This window comes from Engraulis encrasicolus, chromosome 14, assembly GCF_034702125.1.
Source record: "Engraulis encrasicolus isolate BLACKSEA-1 chromosome 14, IST_EnEncr_1.0, whole genome shotgun sequence".
NCBI classification, from domain to species: domain Eukaryota; kingdom Metazoa; phylum Chordata; class Actinopteri; order Clupeiformes; family Engraulidae; genus Engraulis; species Engraulis encrasicolus.
The window spans coordinates 37,312,137-37,333,948 of NC_085870.1; the positions used below are offsets into that span (position 1 = coordinate 37,312,137).

General features: G+C 39.2%; 1 protein-coding gene across 1 annotated transcript; it reads right to left on the bottom strand.

The window, feature by feature from the left end:
- Window positions 1-3,392: 3,392 nt before the first annotated feature.
- On the bottom strand, window positions 3,393-21,248 carry LOC134462572 (myosin heavy chain, fast skeletal muscle-like). The gene is made up of 38 exons (XM_063215661.1): window positions 18,890-21,248; window positions 18,305-18,448; window positions 18,064-18,220; window positions 17,904-17,931; window positions 17,707-17,821; window positions 17,513-17,605; window positions 17,335-17,398; window positions 17,127-17,225; window positions 16,921-17,024; window positions 16,404-16,542; window positions 16,192-16,310; window positions 15,940-16,089; window positions 15,680-15,850; window positions 15,294-15,600; window positions 15,130-15,206; window positions 14,183-14,270; window positions 13,966-14,083; window positions 13,185-13,308; window positions 12,917-13,053; window positions 12,547-12,802; window positions 11,933-12,175; window positions 11,667-11,843; window positions 11,174-11,319; window positions 10,936-11,026; window positions 10,468-10,857; window positions 10,260-10,386; window positions 9,802-9,920; window positions 9,509-9,705; window positions 9,217-9,400; window positions 8,939-9,104; window positions 8,297-8,421; window positions 7,881-8,189; window positions 7,331-7,534; window positions 7,102-7,227; window positions 6,801-6,971; window positions 6,501-6,605; window positions 6,312-6,407; window positions 3,393-6,222 (listed from the first exon to the last, which is right to left on the bottom strand). Exons 1-38 carry the CDS (start codon window positions 19,097-19,099, stop codon window positions 6,055-6,057), a joined length of 5,844 nt encoding a protein of 1,947 aa, XP_063071731.1. The 5' UTR covers window positions 19,100-21,248; the 3' UTR covers window positions 3,393-6,054.
- Between the last annotated feature and the right edge of the window lie 564 nt (window positions 21,249-21,812).

Consider the following 21,812-nt stretch of genomic DNA (forward strand, 5'->3'; position numbering starts at 1 on the left):
TGAGAACTATGGCTGCTATTTAAAAGGCTGTATTGTCATGTTTTTCAGGTGTCTAGACTTTCCAGCTGGGCAGAAGATTTCTACCTTTACTCGCTAGCATTCTGCCAATGTTTATGGATATAATATAGCTTGCTGACCCAGTATATAATAATCCATAATGATCTAGTGGCGCAAAAAAATCTAAACAGTACTCAAATGTGTTCTTATTAGTTCTATTTTCAAACTGAATATTGATATTTCTGGGCAAAAATGATACAATGAGAAAAAAATTATGCTGGAAACTCCATTGACAGCCATTCATCTTTCACTTGCCTGCGATAGCCAACTAGCGGCAGTACCACCACTGACCACCAGACAGTGCTCATTCTCATAGTTTCCAGATTTTCAAGCATGCTTACTGTCATGTGGCAAAGGTCACCAAAGGCTTGCCTACATGGATTTATTTTCAAGATTTATCATCTTGTCTCTTATTTTAAGTTCAGATTAAAGGGCAGGCCCTTTTTGACCCGCCAAGCAGGCTGCTGAAAGTTTGACACGTGATAAAATGAGCTAATAAAAGCAATACAATCTGAAATCCAATGTCGGGACCCGTCACTGTTTTATGTGAACCTTATTACTAGTGTGGAGAAGCATAATGATAAAACTTGGAAAACGTTTGAAGTTGCATAGCTGCTTTAAGGAAAGTGCACAGATGTATGAGTTTTAAATGTCTTAAAGATATGATGCACAGAAGGTTAATATTGTTTCTCTTCCTAATGTAAATATTTACCTTTCAGTGATGGTAGCAGGTAGCATGGTAGCAGTTGCAGGTAAGGGGTTAGGGTGTCAGACTTGTATCCCAAAGGTTGCCGGTTCCACTCCCGACCCGCCAGGTTGGTGGGGGGAGTAATTAACCAGTGCTCTCCCCATCCTCCTCCATGACAGAGGTACCCTGAGCATGGTACCGTCCCGCCGCACTGCTCCCTTGGGGCACCATTGGGGGCTGCGCCCTTGCACGGGTGAAGCATAAATGCAATTTTGTTGTGTGCAGTGAACACTTGTGTGTTGTGGAGTGCTGTGTCACAATGACAATGGGAGTTGGAGTTTCCCAGTTGGGCTTTCAATTTTTCACTTTCAGTTACATTACCTGCATTTTAACTTCTTTCTTTTCTACTTGTCTACTAATTTCCACAATATTACTCATTATTTACTGTATGAATACATGCTGTTCAATTAATGTCAGTGACTATCTCTGAAGAGACACAATAGTACACAATAATATTTTTTGTCAGAATTAGGCCTGATTAACTCTTTGTGGGCCTTTTGGTGACTTGGCTGTTGGAGAAATTTCTACTTCCTTAGATGACTACGGTGAATTTGCATAACAGCTTTCTCATCAAAAGATGCTCCTACTGAGGTGTTAAAGCCTGTAGCACGTCTGCACATCTCTGTGAGACATTGCAGGTCCATCTGTCCTAAAGTTTTGAACCATTAGATACATCAAATCTTCAACTACTTTTGTTTCAAACATGTAAAAGTTTGTTATCTTTTACCTGGCAAGTTTCAACGGTGAAACACACACACACACACACACACACACACACACACACACACACACACACACACACACACACACACACACACACACACACACACACACACACACACACACACACACACACACACACACACACACACACACACACACGTTGATTTCTCTGTTAGTGCAGCGTGTTCGATGGATCTCCCCAAGTGTAGGTAGTTGGTTACCGATGATGCAGTTTTAATGATCTTCCTGTTGTCAGAAGTGCAGCTGGTGTTCCATGATGCATTGCAGTATGTAATGACGGATTCAGTGGTTGAAATTGATGAGCAGTAGTATAGAAGTAGTAGTAATAGCAGTATTAATGATACACTGAGCAAAAATACAAACACTCACATTTTGGTACTCGTCAGAGGTGTCAAAAGTAAAAGTAGATGTAAAAAAAGAAAATTGTTGCAAACAATTAGCCGTGCAACTGAACACAATTATGTCTCTCACTCATGAAAAGCAATGATCAAATGTTGGTTTATATACCACTGCATTTTATTTTATTTTTTATCTAGTGGAACCTCTGTGATGAAATAAATTAATTCACCTGTTTAAAGTATGATCCAATGGTGATGTCTATGTAGTTAGTGGCGGTAAAGAGTTGAATCTTAAATGTTGCCATCCAAACTAATCCTTGCATTTACAATTCAACTTTCGAACGTTCACTACAACTTCATTTTAGAGAAACGCAAAGTTGTAAACATCGGAATGTATGCACGACGAACGATGGTTCCAAGAAACAGTTACATTGTTCCTTTGTATTTTGAAGTTTGAACCTAGTAAGTTGAGAAGGAAATTAGCAATGCTACTTTTACATTACATTATACTCAGATGCTTTTTTTAATCCAAAGTCACTTACAAGGAGGACATACGTAGCAAGTGCAGAGTATGGGGGGGAGCACAGTAGACACCAGTAAAAAAGTAAAGCAGGGCAAAACATAGTGCAGAAAGTTTTGAGCATGGTTCGTGACTATGGTTCAATCATGGTTTGAGTGTGGTTTTACTCTGATAACAAACCATGGTTTTACCACGGTGTAGTGTATAATTCATTACATTACACTTAGCTGACGCTTTTTTAAAAATCTAAAGCACGTATTGGTGACAGTCCTTGGAGCAACGTGGGGTTAGGTGCCTTGCTCAGGGGTACTTAAGCCATGGATGGAGGTGTTGGGAGAGGTAAGTGTGGGATTGGAACCTGCAACTCTGTGATCTTCAGTCCAACTGTAAGCCCTTTTGGAAACTCCAACTCCCATTGTCATTGTGACACAGCACTCCACAGCACACAAGTGAACACTGCACACTGCACACAACGAAAATGCATTGATGCCTTACCCGTGCAAGGGGGCAGAATTCAATGGCGCCAAGGGAGCATTGTGGCGGGACGGTACCATGCTCAGGGTACCTAAGTCATGGAAGAGGATGGGGGAGAGCACTGGTTGATTACTCCCCCCACCAACCTGGCGGGTTGGGAGCCAGACCGGCAACCTTTGGGCTACAAGTCTGACACCCTAACCGCTTGCCCATGACTGCCCAGGAACTCCTTAACCATTATATCACCGCTTCCCACAAGAAGTTATTCATGGTTATCATGTTTTTGGGTAACCACAAAACCCACAATTAACCATGGTTATTCATGGTTTTCATGTTTTTTGAGAATGGTTTGTGACCATCTTGAGTAGTGTTAGTTTTGTTGTAGGGAAGCTTTCTTGGACTAAGTCGAAAGTTGAAGGGGATGACCCTATTAATTAATTAATATGTAGTATATTCAAACCACTGTAGAAAGCTGGAATAACAGCCAGAAGTGGTCTAAGCGAAACTTCAACTCAAATCGCATATTTACCAAAGAGGGTGATCCAACTAGCTATCATACCAATATACAGATATATACTTCAGAGATACATAGCTCTCAGAAAAAAAAACATAGAGGAAATTTACCAAGCCCCCATCCCCACCCCAACTACTACCAGTCACCAGCACCCGCCCACCCCATTGCACCTCCACCACACTGACGTCTATGACAGTTTGATCATTTAAAATTTGATCAAGAGTAAAAAAAGAAAACACTCCGTTTCATTTCTTGGGTCAGTATTCTGCCCTACAAAGCAAAAAGGCAGTGACTGCGCTGTTGTCAAACATGAGTTACTATGACTTCAATGACATATATATCAAAATATTAATTTAAATAAAATTATTAATCTGCATAAAAGGTGGTAATATAAAGTAACAAAACTGCTGCATGTCAATAATCTCTCCAAAACTACTAAGACTGGATTGCAGTATCATTTTAAAGTCATTTTACTCAGTTTGGAGCTCTGTGCAGTTACTGCCTTTTTGCTTTGTAGGGCAGAATTATATGGGAAAGTATGCTCATTTGTGTTTATATGTGGTTTACCTCCAAACCTATCCCACATTCTGACAATTTTTTTTTTTATCATTTTCCGGGCTCCAGTCTAGGGCATTAAAGGGTTAAAATGTAAACTTTGGGGTATAATTTCAGCTTAATACCATTAAAATAATCAAATCCATACCTTATTATATATATTGTCATCCTTTAAAAGAGAAATAAAGAGTTAGAGGTGAAAACGGGCGCAAAAAAACGTGAAAACATGACAGAATTTCTACACTTTTAAAGCCATTTATTTGCCGTTTTTTGACCAAAAGTGCAGTTTAAATGTGGTCAAATGTCCAAAACCACTCAATTGTATTCACTGGGTCAGTGTTGTATGGACAAATGCGTTAATTTGTCTCTGTATGTAATTTACTTTAGAAGTTATGGCCCCTTCTGCAACCTTTTTTCTGGGTTCCAGTCTAGGGCATTAAAGGGTTAAAAATGGTCAACTTTAGGTTATTATTTCAGCTTAATACCAATAGAATAATCAAACTACTATATACAGTATAATGTCATACTGTAAACGAGAAATGAAGAGCAAGTGGTGATAACGGACACAACTTGGAAATATGATTTAAAAAATGAACATTACTACACATTTCTACGCATTTCTACACAGTTTTTTTTGACCTAATACGGGGTTCAAATGTGGTCAAATGTCCAACAATACCCCTCAAATGAATTCACTGGGTCAGTAATGTCTGTAAAAATGTGTTAATTTGTCTCTGTATGTAGTTTACTTCAAAAGTTATGACCCATTATGCCTCCTTTCCCCCCAATCTGCCGTGTTCCAATTTTTACATAGGCCTTCTGTGCACCCAACTTTGACGGGGTGTCACGGAAATTCCCATTGGACATTTGGCTGTGGATAAATTGTGAGGTGTGTCCAGACACCTGTAAGAACACATGGTAAAAATAATAATAAAAAAATATTCATATCTTTCACTAACTATAGTCTTGTAGCAACTTGTAGCTTGAGGGACAATGCCAGAAAACCAATTGGACTGGGACCACATTGTGTGAGTAGAGGGAAATGATTAACAGTTGGTATTGAAGGACCATAATGTCCTGGGGGGCTTTAGTATAGCCTTCAGACAAGCCAGAACCTGCTGTACCTTTGTAGATAATAGTCAGGACTTGGTGTTTAATTCGAGAAGACATGTTCTAATGCAGGTTGATAAAAAAGGAGTGACATGCGTACTATAGGGTTGGGTAAATACCCAGTTTGTCACCATGTTCTGAAGCATTTTCAAAGGTTTTATTGTACAAGCTGGAAGGCCAGTAAGAAGGGAGTTGTAGTAGTCAAGGTGAGAGATGACCATGGCCTATACCAGAACGTCTCTACCAGAGTGGCCTATTGAGCCATTTACGGTCTCGGATTTTTATGTTGAACAGTAAGAAGCGACATGACAAGGCAAATGAGGCAATGTAGTCGGCGATTGCTGGATGGTCATCAATGATGACACCCAGGTTTTTTGCAACCTTATGTGTGGTGACAGTGGCAGAGCCCATATTGAGTATTATGTCATGGCAGATTGAGTCCTGGGTTGGGATCACCAGGAGATTCTGCTGAAGGTGGTGTTCCTTCATCCATATGGATAGTTTGTGGAATATGAATAGCAAGTGGAAATGTGTTTTCAGATAGTGGAGTCATCTGGCTCAACTAATCTGTATTACTGTGTATCATCCGCATAGCAGTGGTATGAAACAGTGGGAACGGAAAACGTGGCCCAGTGATATGGTGTACATGACAAACAGAAAGGGCCCCAACACAGATTCTTGGGGAACCAGTGAGGAGAGACTCTGAGTTGAGGACAGCTGTGATAATTATTTTATATGCACATAATACTGTACATAAAAATAAATTAAAGACATAAAAGATGTGGTAATTTTCAAGTGCCTTTATTAAGGATATCATATTGTATGAATTCCTTCCTAAATTTACTTTCTCGTTACTGGTCACTCTTCTTTGGTCTGAAACACATCAAAAGCAGAAAATGTGAAGTTGGCGATATGATATGTGACTATGACTAATTCTGATTTCTTAAGGAGATGGTTGTATAATATTGTGAGTACAGTACATACATTGTATTTCTTAAATCATTGATGTTTTATATTGCACAGTCCTTACCTTGCCAGCATCTCGACTCTTGGCCCTCAGTTTGTTGACCTGGGACTCAGCAATGTCAGCACGCTCCTGAGCCTCCTCAAGCTCATGCTGCACCTTCCTGAACTTGGACAGGTGAGTGTTGGCCTGCTCCTCCTGTGAACAGAACATGGTCTTCATAGTTAGAAGCAGCCAAGTTAAAATGTGTAGAATTTTCCTCAGCTTGAGCTAAAGTCTCAACTCACAGCTTCCTCAGCCTGCCTCTTGTAGGCCTTGACTTTCATCTGAAGTTTATCTACCAGATCCTGCAGTCTGGTGACATTCTTCTTGTCCTCCTCAGTCTGCAGAAATATAGTAAAACAATAAATGTAGTTGGCTGATTATGTCTTGCATTAATTCATGTAGTTCGTAATTCACAAAGTTGACTTATTCACCTGGTATGTGAGCTCCTTGACTCTCCTCTCATATTTGCGGACACCTTTCACAGCATCTGCTCCACGTCTTTGTTCAGCATCGACCTCACCTTCCAGCTCCCGAACCTGAGACAATAGATGATTAGCTTAATTCTGGTGAACAATAGCATGGTTATAAAAATAGGTACCCTACATTCATAAAAACAGTATAGTAATGATAGTATACAGTAGTATGCAATAGTATACAATACTTCGACACATTTCATCCTTAAATTTCTTTGAGATCAATAAAGCATTTCTATTCTACATGTTTCAAAATACCCTGGACTCCAGTTTCTGGAGTTGTTTCTTTCCACCCTTCATGGCCAGGTTCTCAGCCTCATCCAGGCGGTGCTGCAGGTCCTTCACAGTGACCTCCAGGTTCTTCTTCATCCTCTCCAGATGAGCACAGGTATCCTGTTCTTTCTTCAGTTCCTCAGCCATCATTGCAGCCTAGAAGATAATGTCTTGCTTGGTTGTGTATTTCTTGACGTGTAATTTGTGTAGATACCAAAGATGTACAAAAAAAATCCCATTACTTTGTGGGCTGTACTTTACACTGTGTATCAAATGTTTAACTCACATCAGTGATGGCTTTCTTGGCCTTGTCTTCTGCATTTCTGGCCTCTTGAACAGTGTCATCAACCTCACCCTGAACCTGCACAAGGTCACTCTCCAGCTTCTTCTTGGTGTTGAGCAGACTAGTATTCTAAATGAGGAAAAACATCTAATTCATTGTCTATATTCAAATACAGACTTTATATTGAATTCAATTATACTAGAACAACCTATAGCTTATTTTTCTCACTTACCTGTGAGTGCAGCAGTCCAACACGCTCACTGGCATCCACCAATTCCTGCTCGGCCACTTTGCGGCCTCTCTCTGTCTGCTCCAAAGCAGCTCTAAGCTCCTCAATCTCAGCTATCATCAGGCCATTCCTGCGCTCCACCATGGCAACCTGCTCCTTCATGTCATCTTGTCCTCTCACAGCCTCATCAAGGTGCAGTTGTGCATCCTGTGTATAATGATACAATAGTTAGAGAAATAGTTGTTTTTTATCTACATAGTGTTCTACATAGTCTTTCTCAATGGGGGCACTACAGTCCCCCTTGGGGCGTTGAGAAGCCCTAGCGGGGCGCTGAGAAGGATACAGCTGAGTGGCAGCGGTGCTCAGTTCCCATTGGGGGGCATTAGTCTATTTTGTTTTTCAATACTAAAGGGGACACTGGCAGGTTTGTGATTAGGTCAAGGGGGCATTGAGAGGCTTATGCTGAGGTCAAGGGGGCATTTGTTTAAAAAGGTTGAGAACCACTGCTTTAACAGGTTGCTTTCATGGTAGACTGTGCCTTGAGTTTATATACCTTGAGTTGTCCTTGGACATTCCTCAGCTGCTTCATGGCTTCAGCTGCCTGGCGGTTGGCATGGCTGAGCTGAACTTCCAGCTCATTGAGGTCTCCCTCCATCTTCTTCTTGACTCTCATGGCATCATTTCTGCTTCTGACCTCAGAGTCTAGAGTGCTCTGCATGGTATCAATCACCCTCTGGCTGTTCCTCTTGATCTGCTCCATCTCCTCATCCTTCTCTGCCAGCTTCCTGTCAACCTCACCTTTGACCTGGTTAAGCTCCAGCTGAACACGAAGAATCTTGGACTCCTCATGCTCAAGTGTACCCTAATTCGAGAGAAAGTTAGAATAACCTATTTTGATATGTTCTCACCAAGGAAGATGCACATGATTTACAAAACGGTTATTGTCTGAATTCAACATGAACACCTTACCTCTGCCTCTTCTAGTGCAGTTTGAATTTCTGATTTCTCAGTCTCCACTGTCTTCTTAGCCTTCTCAAGCTCATGAATGCTTTTACCAGTTTCACCAAGTTGCTCGGTAAGGTCAGAAATTTCCTCTGTAAAAATAAATAGTAATAGTGATTAAAAAAATGTTTTATTGGAGTAGTTTTGAATGGTCTATGCATAGATTATGCAGTTTTAAAGGTGCACTGTGTAATAGTTTTAGTTGTGTATTTTCAGATTTAATGCTGCCCATTCGCACATGTAACCTTTTTCATCAATACTTACCACCACCATGAAATTCTAAGTATTCATTATGACCGGAAAAAAAGCACTTTTCAAACATGAAAGGGGGAATCGTCTCCATTGTCCGCCATTTTGAATTTCCAGAAATAGACATTTTTTTGCTGGAAATCTTACTTTACTTTGGTCATACTAGTACATATTTAATACATTATTTAGTAAATATTCATGAAAATATCAAATCTGGCAATAGGCAGCACAGTTTCAATGAGGAGCATAGTTGCTATACCTACTCTGGCACCCATCTTACACAGTGCACCTTTAATTACTGTATCCTCTATACTTTGTTGGTATGTGACGCAAGTATCTGGAGGAGAAATATTGACATACGCTGTAGGTTCTTATTCTCCCTCTTCAGGGTCTCCAGTTGATCCAGTGCCTCTTCATATGAGTTCTTCATCTTGAAGAGCTCAGTGCTGAGAGAGCGAGCCTCTTTCTGGGCACCTTCCAGTTCAGCCTGGCCTTCCTCAAACTTCTGCTTCCATTCTGCCAGGACCTGATGCGAAAGAATGAAAACATATTCATGAAATTGTGTATTCATGAAAAAGTGGTATTAGGTACAAATACAATGCCAACCAAAGCCATAAATCGTTTGTCATGCCAAAGACCTTGTCAAAGTTCCTTTGCTTCTTATCAAGATTGGCAGCCAATGCATTTGCTCGCTCAACATCAATCATGAGGTCCTCTACTTCACCCTGGAGTCTCTGCTTGGTCTTCTCCAGAGAGGCACACTTGGAGTTAACAGCCTCAATTGATTCCTCAGCCTCCTGTAGTCGCTGTGCAAGCTTTTTCCTGAAAGACAGATCATTTTGTAAAATGTTGCAATATTCAAGGCCTCGTACACATATATACAGTAAGCAGAAAAGTGTTACTGATATTTTTAATAAAACCATATCTAACTTGGATTCCTCCAGCTCCTCAGTGCGTTGGATGGCATCAGTCTCGTATTTGGCCCTCCACTGAGCGACCTCACCGTTGGCCTTGGACATTCCACGCTGCAGCTCAGCCTTGGCCTCCTGCTCCTCCTCAAACTGCTCTCTGAGCAGATCACAGTCATGACGAGCTGATTGGACAGCATGAGCCAGGGCATTCTTGGCCTTTAAAGAAGTATAAATTATATTGAATACTCTGACAACAAAAAAACTTTCACAAGTTTTTCAAAGCTTTTGCTCAACTTTGATTACGAAACCTACCTTCACTTCCTCCTCAACCCCCCTCTTCAGCTCCTCAATTTGCTGTACATAGGCCTGTTTGCCTCTGGTCAGCTGAGAGACCAGAGCTTCTTTCTCCTCAAGCTGACGGGCAAACTCACCTTTGGGACACACATTACATGTGTTTTATTTAGTGTTTCACTGATTCATTTTCACCTCAACTTCAAATCTTATTCAAATTCCCTGCCCTCCAAAAGAAAATATAAAGATATAATATTTAGAAGAATACAAATTAGCAATGGCATAAAAAGCTTGGAGCAGCAGCAGTTGCACTCTTTTACAGAATATGTAAGAAATGATATCCCAACTCCCATAATTAAAATAAAAAATGATATAATGGTTATTATTTCATATTGACCAACATCATGATGACAAAATACTAACTTTCTGACATCAAGCTAGAATTTGGATTCATGGCATTATCATAAGAGTCGACTTACCATTTTCAGTGGAAAGCCTTGCTTTCTGTGCGCTTGCATCATTAAGCTGACGTGCATTTTCATCAGCCTTTGCTTTAATCTCACCCATTTGGTCCTCAAGGGTGCGACACATTTTTTCCAGATTTCCCTGAAAATGTGCAAATTTAATCATGTTTTCATGCTTATCTAAAAGAAGTGTCAATAAATGTTTCATTCATTAATGTAATACCTTTGCTTTTGCCACAGCTTCCATATTACTTGAGAGGTCATCTATCTCCATTTTATATTCACTCTTCTCCTTCTCCAGCTTCTGTTTGACACGCTGCAGGTTGTCAATCTGCTCTCCCAGTTCAGCCACGCTGTCTGCCTGCTTCTTGCGAAGAGCAGAAGCAGTAGCTTCATGTTGCAGGGTGGACTCTTCAAGATCACGACGCAGCTTCTGGAACTCAGCTTCACGCTTCTTGTTCATCTCAATCTGAGCAGCAGTGGCCCCACCAGCCTCCTCAAGCCTCTCACTGATCTCCTCAAGTTCCCTGGAGAGATCAGCTCTTTGCTTCTCAATTTTAGCACGAGCAGCACGCTCAGCTTCAATCTCCTCTTCCAGTTCCTCAATGCGGGCCTGAATATTTTGATAAAGGTTACTACTTTGGACTTTGTGTTATCAAAAATTGGGAACATAATTTAAAATATTAGTCACCTGAAGTTCTTTAATCTTCTTTTGAAGTTGAGCTCCAAGTGATTGCTCATCTTCAATCTTGCTGAGATGCTGACTTATCTCAAAGTCCTTCCTATATGAAAAAAAATAATTTAAGGGAGATCATGAAGCTAATAAATCTTTTTGGTATATTTTGTTGATGATACTGTAGAAGACAGTTAGTGTTTTAGGCATGCACTAGTGCCAACTATTTTAAAGTGTTTAGGTTGATATGCCATACTTTTTTATTTTCTCTTCAGACTGCTGCTTGTCATTCTCCAGATCCATTATGGCTTCTTGACTAAGTTTTAGGTCACCCTCAAGCTTCCTCTTGGCTCTTTCAAGGTCCATTCGGAGTTTCTTCTCTTGCTCCAATGAGCCCTCCAGCTTTTAGGAGGTGAATATGAAAAACATGGCAGAAATTTGATATCTAGTGTAATGTTGAGTTACATTTGAAGTTGTTATTTCCAAACAGTCCATCGCTTTTGAGAATCATTCTCATTGAAATTGCTGATTGTCTTATTTCTTGTCATTTGTGAGCATTCCATTGCATTGCATTGCAAAATGCATTTTATATAGGTTTAAAAGTATGTCCTCAAAATATGTGAATAGCAAGAATTCACACATACTGCAGATGATAAGACTTTGCAAAGTCATTTCCAATAATAAAATGCAAAAATCAAAAATGGTGGACACCGTTTTGCAACGAAACTCTTCATTTGTTGAGTACTTACATCATCCACTTGTTGTTCAAGTTTGGTCTTTGATTTCGTAAGTGTGTTGACTTTGTCTTCCTCTGCTTGGAGATCATCCAGAGTCTGCTGGTGTGCCTCTTGGAGGGCTTTCTTTTCCTTGGTCAACTTGCCAATACTCTCATCCTGAGAGGCCATCTCCTCAGTCAGGTTTTTAACCTAAAAACATGTTTTACATTATAGTGGGCCTCAATGCATGATTTCCCTCAGAGCTCCTAAGATGGATATTCAACTTTAACAAATGTTACCTTGTTTTCTGTGGCATGCTTCTCTTTTTCCACTTTGGCCAAGGTAAGCTCCAAGTCATCAATGTCTTTCTTCAGCTCAGAGCACTCATCCTCCAGTTTCCTCTTCTTGGCAGTGAGCTCAGCATTGATCTCCTCCTCATCCTCCAGCCTCTCGGTTGTCTCTTTGAGCTTGGCTTCTAGCTGAATTTTGCTCTTAATAAGTCCTTCACATCTCTCTTCGGCATCTGAGAGGCACTCGGTTTCCTGGTGTGAAAGAAAAAATAGTTTTAGAATTTCTTTGATTTTTTTCGGCCTTATGTTCAGTTGAGTTATTGGTCCATTGTTCAGGTAATTTCGCAGTTTTTAATTGTACTTTGTGAAATCAAAATGAATTCCACAATAAGTACATTACGATTCGTCTGAATCGTCTGAACGATTAAGATAACTCACAGCTGCTACAGGAAATTAAACTGATTCCTGCACTCAAATTTTGACACATGATATGACATTTCTTGTGGATGTATTTTTAACACGTTGTGCCATTAACAATTTTTCAGTGTTTGCTTGATCTAGTTTTTGTAAAGCACAGTTTTCTGAAATTCAAAGGATAACACAACTTAAAACTGGTAACTCACAGATGCTACAGCTAACTGCAGGTCATTCTTTTCCTGGAGCAGGGAAACCATCTTTTCCTCTAATTCCTTCTTCTTTGCAAGGGCGGTGTCTAGGTCGGTCTTCGTTTTCCCATAGAGCTCCTTCAATTCAGCCAGCTCCTTCTCAGTTTCAGCACTCTTCAGAAGTGGCTTGATCTTGAAGTACACTCCCATCCATGGCCAGTTTTTCACATTCATGAATGAGCGGATATTGTACTGGATGGTGTAGATAGCTTCCCTGTTTGTGGGGACATGCATTTTCAGTGAGAAGTAATCTTTTTTCTTTGTGGCCTCAGAAATATTAACAATGTTAATATATTTTGGTGAAAATGTAGCATCCCCTCCAAATCACCTCCTTTCCATCATCTTGACAAACTCCCTCCTCATCAGGTAAGCACGGCAGAGCGCCTGAGTCATTGTGACCAGAACTGCCAACTTCTCATCTCGCATCTCTTCAAGGACACCCAGGAGACCAGCTTTGAAGAATACCTACAAGAGTTTGTATCATTTAACATCCATTATTGATTTTGAATTTGTACTTCTTGAAGGTAGAGTATGTTATTTCAATCGTTTAATCTCAAAACATGCGCCGGTCATTCACAAATTGATTAATAATTAACCTTGGTGTGGCCAAACATATACTGAGTGTGATCCACATCAATGGAACCCAGGAGCTTCTCAGAAGCCTTCTTGTTGTCAATGAATTGTCCTTCAGGGATGACACTGGCATTCAGCACTTTGTACCTGAAATGGTGTGAATAGGTAATGTTTTCAAATGTTATTTTGAAAAGTGTATTGTTATTGCTGCTATTGTGTCCTAACCGTTGTTTCCTAATGTCATGCTGTGAACTTATATGATGCTAAGTAGCCTGATAAACCAGCCGAAATGTGAGATTGGATGTGTAATTTAGTCTGGCCCCTATGAATAGTACATCCGAAGATTGTTGATGAGAACAACCCGTTGTCTTTCAAACCATGCCTGTGCCTATAGGCCAACGCTCTGACCAATCAGCGTGATCTTACTCGTTGATGTGCTTTCCCAGCGTTGCAAGCTTCGTCGTCAATCCCTCAAAACCCCGCCCGCATTGATTCAAAACAAATCTCTGTGCTGTGATTGGTTTGCCAGATTCTGGGCAATGTGTTCAAAATGTTCGACCGCCCGAGGCCAGACCAGTCGCAGGCAAAAAAAAATTGTCGTCCAGAGGGTGGCGCTGGTTTACTAGGCTAGATACTAAGATGATTATATAAAAAATAATTCACTTATAATATATGTGTATATAAAACTGACTTACGTGATATGAATAACATTTTGTGATTTTCAAAAAACACAACACAATGTTTAAATATTAAGCTGTAAGATGAAGCTAGAGAAACATTGGAATTAAACAGTTAAGAAATAACCTCTGCTTGAAGTCAGCGTAAATGATTCTGCTGGGGAAGCCCTTTCTGCAGATTCTGATACCCTCCAGCACACCATTACATCTCAGTTGGTGAAGCACCAGGAAGTTCTCCATCAAACCTGTGAAAGAAACAGAAATGTTATGTAAATTAATTAACCCAGTAAAGTTCATGTCACATCCAAAAGCAGTTCTACTAAGTGACTAAGCAATTATCTTACCAGGAGTCTTAGACTCGTTGGGAATCAAGCAGCGCACAAAGTGAGGATGGGTGCTCCTCAGATTGGTCATCAGCTTGCCCAAGTTCTCCTGTGGTCAGGACCATATTAAGAGTTATGTTTTCAAGACAATAGATACATTTCTTGTCCATATCTCACATTTCTGACTAGGGATGCAATTGACCGATTCATTCGTTAATTGTTTGTTGATTGACCTTATCGATCGACTTGCAATTAATTGACAGACAGCGTTTCCCACCGAAATCTCAATGTTTCCCAAGAAAACCTATTCATTCTTAATATTGAAATTAAAAATTGAGATGAAATATTAACTTTAAATTAATTCTATTTAAATTGTTTAATCCAAAGATGATTTAAAGGGACACTGTGTGAGATTTTTAGTTATTTATTTCCAGAATTCATGCTGCCCATTCACCAATGTTATCTTTTTCATGAATACTTACCACCAGCATCAAATTCTAAGTATTCATTATGACTGGAAAAATTGCACTTTCATACATGAAAAGCGGGATCTTCTCCATGGTCCGCCATTTTGAATTTCCAATAATAGCCATTTTTAGCTGCAAAAATGACTCTACTTGGACCATACTAGAAAATATTTGTTTATTACTCAGTAAACTTTCATGTAAAGATCAAATTTGGCAATAAACAGCCCAGTTTCACAGAGCAGCATAGTTGCAGTACCTTTTTGACCATTTCCTGCACAGTGCACCTTTAAATATTCCCACTTTTCACACTTCTCTTCACACACACTCTTCCCATGCCCATTTCACCTGGGTCTCTTGTCAGTCGAATTGGCGATTAATTACAATTTATGTTTTTTAATCGATTAACACATTAATCAATTAAAGTCGATTAATTTCTTGCATCCCTATTGCTGACACAAAGTAGTGAATCAATGAATTCATAAAAATATCTCAAGTTGTTACCCTGAAAAGAGCAGACACCGTCTGGAAGGAGCCACCCTTCTTCTTCTTGCCACCCTTGCCACCACCACCACCATCAGCTGTGTCAATGATATAGTAGGCATTGAAAAACTTCACTAAGTTCTCTGACAGTATAATTTAAAATACAGGTAAGGAAGCCCTCTTACCTTCAGCACCACCATGGGCTGCATACAAGAAGGCCAGCAATTTCATTGCAGACTTCTGGTACAGCTGCACAACAGAGTCGTTCAGTGGGTCCTTGTTCTTGTCCAACCAGCCACTGATGTTGTAGTCCACAGTGCCGGCATAGTGCACAAGGGAGAAGTGGGCCTCTGCCTTACCCTTTGCTGGTTTGGGTTTCTCAAAGCACTTGGTTTTGCCAAGATGCTGATCATACAATTTGCCCTTGAAGGTAGTGTCTGAGGCCTTGGGGAACATGCACTCCTCTTCAAGGATGGAGAAGATGCCCAGTGGCTGTTAAAGAAATCAATGTTATGTTTCATAGTATTTTTTGTTGTTGTTGAGCATAATTTGTTTTTGTCACCGATTTTACCTTCTCAATAAGCTCAATGCAGGCAGCCAGGTCCATACCAAAGTCAATGAATTCCCACACAATACCGTCTTTCTTGTATTCCTCTTGCTCAAGCACAAACATGGTGTGGTTGAAGAACTGTTGCAGTTTCTCATTGGTGAAGTTGATACACAGCTGTTCCAAGCTGTTGAACTATTGTAGAAACATATTAGAACTATAAGACTACTCAGCTAACAAATTGAAATACATTTTAGTTTCACAATGAATAGAAATGCACTCACATCAAAGATCTCAAATCCTGCAATGTCCAGCACACCAATGAAGAACTGTCTTGCTTGTTTGGTGTCCAACATCTCATTGATACGGATGACCATCCACAAGAACATCTTCTCGTATACTGACTTACAAAGAGCTGAAACTGAGTTGTTCACCTAAGAAAAAATGTTTTTTTATCACAATGATATTCTTTTTACATGAAGGTAATATGTGAAAGAATAGCTATCATTACACCATCATATTAACCACATACTAACCTGTGGTACAGTTTGGCCTTTGGTCACAAACTCATTTCCGACCTTCACTCTTGGATAGCACAGAGCCTTCAGCATGTCAGCAGAGTTCAGGCCCATAAGGTAGGCGATTTTATCAGCCTCTGATTAGAAATAAAACAATATATATATATATATTTTAGCAATTGGAGGGTTTAACATATTCAAAAGGTTTTTTGCTGAAATCCTGTCCTTACCCTCATTGCCATCAGGCTCAGCCTGCTCTTCCCTCTGCTTCTGCTTGAACTTCATGTTACCATGGTGCATCACAGCACCAGTGAGTTTGTAGATGCCAAGTTTCTCCTCTGCATTGAAGCCCAGGATATCAATGGCTGTCTACAGTAGCAAAAGATAAAAAAAGACCAATGGCTGTCCACATAAACAAAGGGTAAAAATAACTTACAACAGGTTTACAAATTTATAGGATATTGGCACATCAGATAATTACATTAATTCAACACATAAACTTCGACAATTTCAATGTCATACACATTCCAAAAACTTGGAATCAAGAATCATGGACATAAAACCCACATATATCCTTTATTGTTAAAGTTATATTCAGTAACCTATGTTTTGGCTTCAACTAAAACAATAATACCTTAGTCTTAGTACAGTAATATACTATTTATTTCCCTTTGGATGTATTAACCATGCATTGATATTAATCATTCATCTTTCTATATTTTCACTTCATCAAGTTAAACATCTTACATCAGTAGCAATAAACTCCTCCACATCATCGATGCTCTTGACAGTGATTTCACCTTGGCTGATCATTGGGAAATCATAGGGGTTTTGGGTGATAAGCAGGCCCTCTGAAAAAAACAGATGAGATGTATGAGAGGTGTTTTTGACATTGTGCTTCCCTTGTAATATTAGGATGTTTTTTAGTTGTGTGTTGTAGCATTATGCGTTACCAATCAGCTCAGGCTTGTGTCCAGTCTGAATTTGGTAGAAGATATGGTAGCTCCTCTCAGCAGACAGCTGGAATGTCACTCTTGACTTCTCCAGCAGATCTGTAACACACAGTTGTAAAATCATTAGATTTGTTTTTTTGTCGCTAAATTCTAAAATATATTATATTGAATTAGTATTGAGTATATTTCAAGAATTCAAGAATCTTACAAGTCTCAATATCAGCAGAAGCCAGTTTGCCAGTTGAGCCAAAATGAATTCTGATGAATTTACCCTGAAAGAGGAGGAGTATGTTTTATCCACACACCATTTGCAGGAAATATATTTTAAGTTTGACATTTTCATACAACAATTTTTGGTTTTGCTATAAATGTTTTTGAACACTTACAAAACGGGAGGAGTTGTCATTCCTCACAGTCTTGGCATTACCATAGGCCTCCAGTAGAGGGTTGGCTGCAATGATCTGATCCTCCAGTGACCCCTGTAGGGCAGTGAAAGCCATTTAATAAGAAGACATTGATATGATCACACAGTACACACATACCCAGTTGTATGCACAGTTTTAGAAATATAAATGTGAACCTGGATTTTTCCAGCAGCAGCTGGCTGGTCTTTCTTTCCTCCAGACACTGCAATTGTTGCAAAGTACTGGATGACACGCTTGGTGTTGACAGTTTTCCCTGCACCGGATTCTCCACTGAGGGGCAAAAAGATATTTTCAGGTACATTTGCTAAAGCAAGATTACAATTCTACTTCATCAGTTGTATTGGTTACTTACGTAATAAGGATAGACTGGTTCTCACGATCTGTAAACATAATATGAGAAGTATATTAAAGAGAATCATTTAACATATTATTGCAGCATTCAATTTGCAGGACATGCAATGTAACAATACATGCATCATAAAAATATTAAAAGATGTGAAACATTTCTTTACCTTGGAGCATGAACTGATAGGCGTTATCAGAGATGGAGAAGATGTGGGGTGGAGCCTCAATCCTCTTCTTGCCTCTGTATCCATTAACAACAACTTGATCGTACACTGGGAGCCACTTGTAGGGGTTCACAGTGACACAGAACAGCCCAGAGTATGTCTGAGAGAGAATTAAAAGAAGTTCTTAATTGTCTTTCTTTTGTACATTGTTTACAATTTTATTTACTCTTTAAGTCAGTCTTACATAGATCATCCATGCTGCGAAACGCTCTTTGAGGTTGTACAACACAGAAGGCTCGTGGAGGTGGGTCATCATGGCCATGTCCTCAATTTTGTCATACTTTGGAGGATTCATGGGGAAGATTTCATCCTCCTTCACCGTGACTTCCTGTAATATATGAAAATATGGTGCAAAATGTAATCAAAGGAAAGTTGAAACACCTTGAAAGTTCTTTTGTCAGCACAGCAGGTGCAGCTTTTCAGCCATAGTCTTCAGTTTGCAGGAAGAGCACAATACTGCTTCTTTACGGTTTCACCATATTATTTTTGGTTTGCTGATCTTTCTGCACTAAGCTTTCAGTCTTCAGCACTCTTCCTCTGCAAACTGAAGTAAATAGAATAGACATGGCATTTTTTTTCTTGGTTCTTTTTTCTTCTTTTAAAAAAAAAAAAGTTTACCCTCTAACATTTTAATGCTCATTCAAATGAATGATTGTTATATTCTGATAACAACAACAACACCACCACCACCCCCAACAACAACAGCAATGCTATAATACAACAACAACAACAACACCATAATTGAACAAAAAAAAAACATTTCACTTACTTTACTCTTATCACCCTCCAGAGTCATGACTACGCATTTGCCGCCATCTCTTTTCTGCAGAACTCCTTTCACATAATCTTCCGCTTTGTCAACCACAAAGAAAGCTGTTTTGGCATCAAAGGGTGTGCTTTGGGCCTCCATACGCTCTTTCTCTGGCTTGCGGAGGTAGATGGCCGCAGGGCCAAAGCACTCCATATCTCCATCCCCCATGATGGCAGGTTGGTTATCTAGGAAGAATGTTGAGGTTTCTTTTTACTACTGTCTTTCTTGTATACGAGTTATTAGCTCCTTTTATTTATTGGCAACAATTCAATTTCTCTCTGTCAATCACTTTATATCAGGGATGTCAAACTCAGGCCCGGGGGCCAAATTTGGCCCGCGAAGCCATTTCATTCGGCCCGCGAGATCATTTCAAATGTCTATTACATTTGGCCCATATACACCATCAATGTATAGCATAACATTGACTTGAACATGAAATTTGCTATATCACAGGATGTGCAGACACATTTGAACTAACAAATATGATGGGAAAGAGTGTATGTGAAATTTAACTATGAGTATGAAGTGCATGCACTCACAATTTTAGTACATTTTTAAAAATAATTGTTGAGTTCGGTTGAGTTTGACACCCCTGCTTTATATGATGTCAGACATTTGTATTAAAGTGCTGCCCACAGTTTGAAAGCTAAATTTTTTTTGTCTTTGGTAGGGGCTGTATATCTTGATATTGTTACTTATATTGCAAGTTACTGTCCGGAATCAATTCTACATACCTTTTCAAGTCCCAACAGAAACTGGTGTTAAGATCAGCGTGTCTGAAAAGTATTCAACAAGACTATTATTACTATTTAAAAAAAAAAAAAGAATTATGTTGCATTAACTTGCAGAAAGAGCATCTGCATCAGGTATTGTACATTGTATTTAGCGTTTCACCCATAATTGAAATACTTTTCTTTCCCGTAACTAACAACCCTACTATCCAAAGATCGTCACTCACCTGTAGAAGGCAGCAGTTGGGCTTAGGGACAGCCTCAGCTGTCTGGTATATATATATGGTCCCTTGTGGCCTGTCAGCAAATCTACACTGCTTGATATGGGCATGTACTTGTTGACATTTTCATGGGTGTAGTTTATTTTCAGTGTGTCAGTAATTTAGTAGTTTACCAGTTTATTTTCATTACAACTATTTTTCATGTATATATTTAAATTTTAAAAATTATTGTATGTCTGTGGGGAAACCATACCAATTTCTTTATTTCTTATCTTTACAGTAATTTCAATATTAAGTCAATTAATGGCCAAATATATTTTGGGATACACTCATTACCAAGTATGGTATGAGAATCTCCTAGTGCGCAGCAAAGAAACCAACAGCATGAAGGTGGTCTTGATTTTATAATTAGGACTTTGTCTTTTTAGGGCTAGTTCAACGTTTTTCAAAAAAATGTTTTTTTTTGTTTGTTTTTTGTTGTTGTTTTTTTTTACTTTATCAGACTCAAAACAGTCTGCTGCAAGGAAAAATAGCCCTCCACCTATCTTATCATATTTTTTAAATATCTTTTTTCTTGCTTATCCTGATTGTTCTCATGTTGATTGATGTCTCGTCATTATAAAATACAACATTGCTATTGTATACTCTTCAGTAATGTTACTAATGTTTCAAGTAGGCCTATAGGGAAAATCATGAGTGGAACTACTAAGGGATAAAATTAGTAGTGGGAAAGTGAATATGGCCTGTGCGTGAAAAGTCAAGAGGTAGATGCTATGAACATTTACAGATGATTTTGGAGATGGGCACACAGGAGTTAAATAGCCTGTGCACAAGTGATTGGTGATTACTGCTCTGGCAACGTTGCTTTTTGAGGTGTGCAGTATATTACTACATGTAGTTATAGTTGTTCTTGTTTGAGAATGTAGAGTTCAAGAAACATCTTCATGCCAAGAAACAAAGGGCTGGGTGTTGCAGGAGGAACCCTGAAGCATCGTGTGATGTATGCACTCCTTGTTAATGAATCTATGTGTGTTCCCACTGAGGAAAATATATCTTGGCTTGGTAATATAGCAGCCTATCTGGAGGGTGTGGGTTTCGACAGGTGTTAACTTAAAGATTGGGAGGATGCCTTGTGACTTTTATGACACCATTAGTAATGCCCTTGTAAGTACGTATGTGGCTGTGAGAGGATCTATACTCGACTCACATGACTGTGTAATATGCTGGGCTTGCATCTAGATCAAAGCTATAGGATTTTAGTGGACCTTTTCCTAAATAACATAATGTAAAAGAATGTAGGAGGATTATGTCTCACAACTAAAATTCCTTACACCCCCGTCTTCTTCTTCTTCTTCTTCTTCTTCTTCTTCTTCTTCTTCTTCTTCTTCTTCTTCTTCTTCTTCTTCTTCTTCTTCTTCTTCTTCTTCTTATTATTATTATTATTATTATCATTTGCTCATATTAAAACAAAGTGAAAAAAAGCTCAAACACTGCCCACTCCAAAAACTTTTCCATATCCTGAACTAGTATAGCAGATTATGGGGATCACATTTACACACCACTTAAATGATAACATGAAATTAAGCACGCAAAAAAAGGTACGCGTTTATTAACATGATGTTTAAAATTGCATTAATATAAGCACAGTCCAAATATCACCTCAAAGGTTATGCAACATCAGCAGACACTTTAAGGCATTTCAAATAATATGGTAACTAACCCATCACCACATTAGCTGGCCAACTAAAAATGATAGAAAATCCCCTACAATTTCTGTTTGATTGCCAGTCTTAGGACTGAGTAGCATCTACCCTAAATTTCTGGAACGATTGATCAAACCGTCTGCAAACAGGAGGCAATCAAAATTGGAGGCCTAGATTTGGTCTGACCAAGAAGAGAACAAATAACGTTTCCCAAATGGCCTGGTTA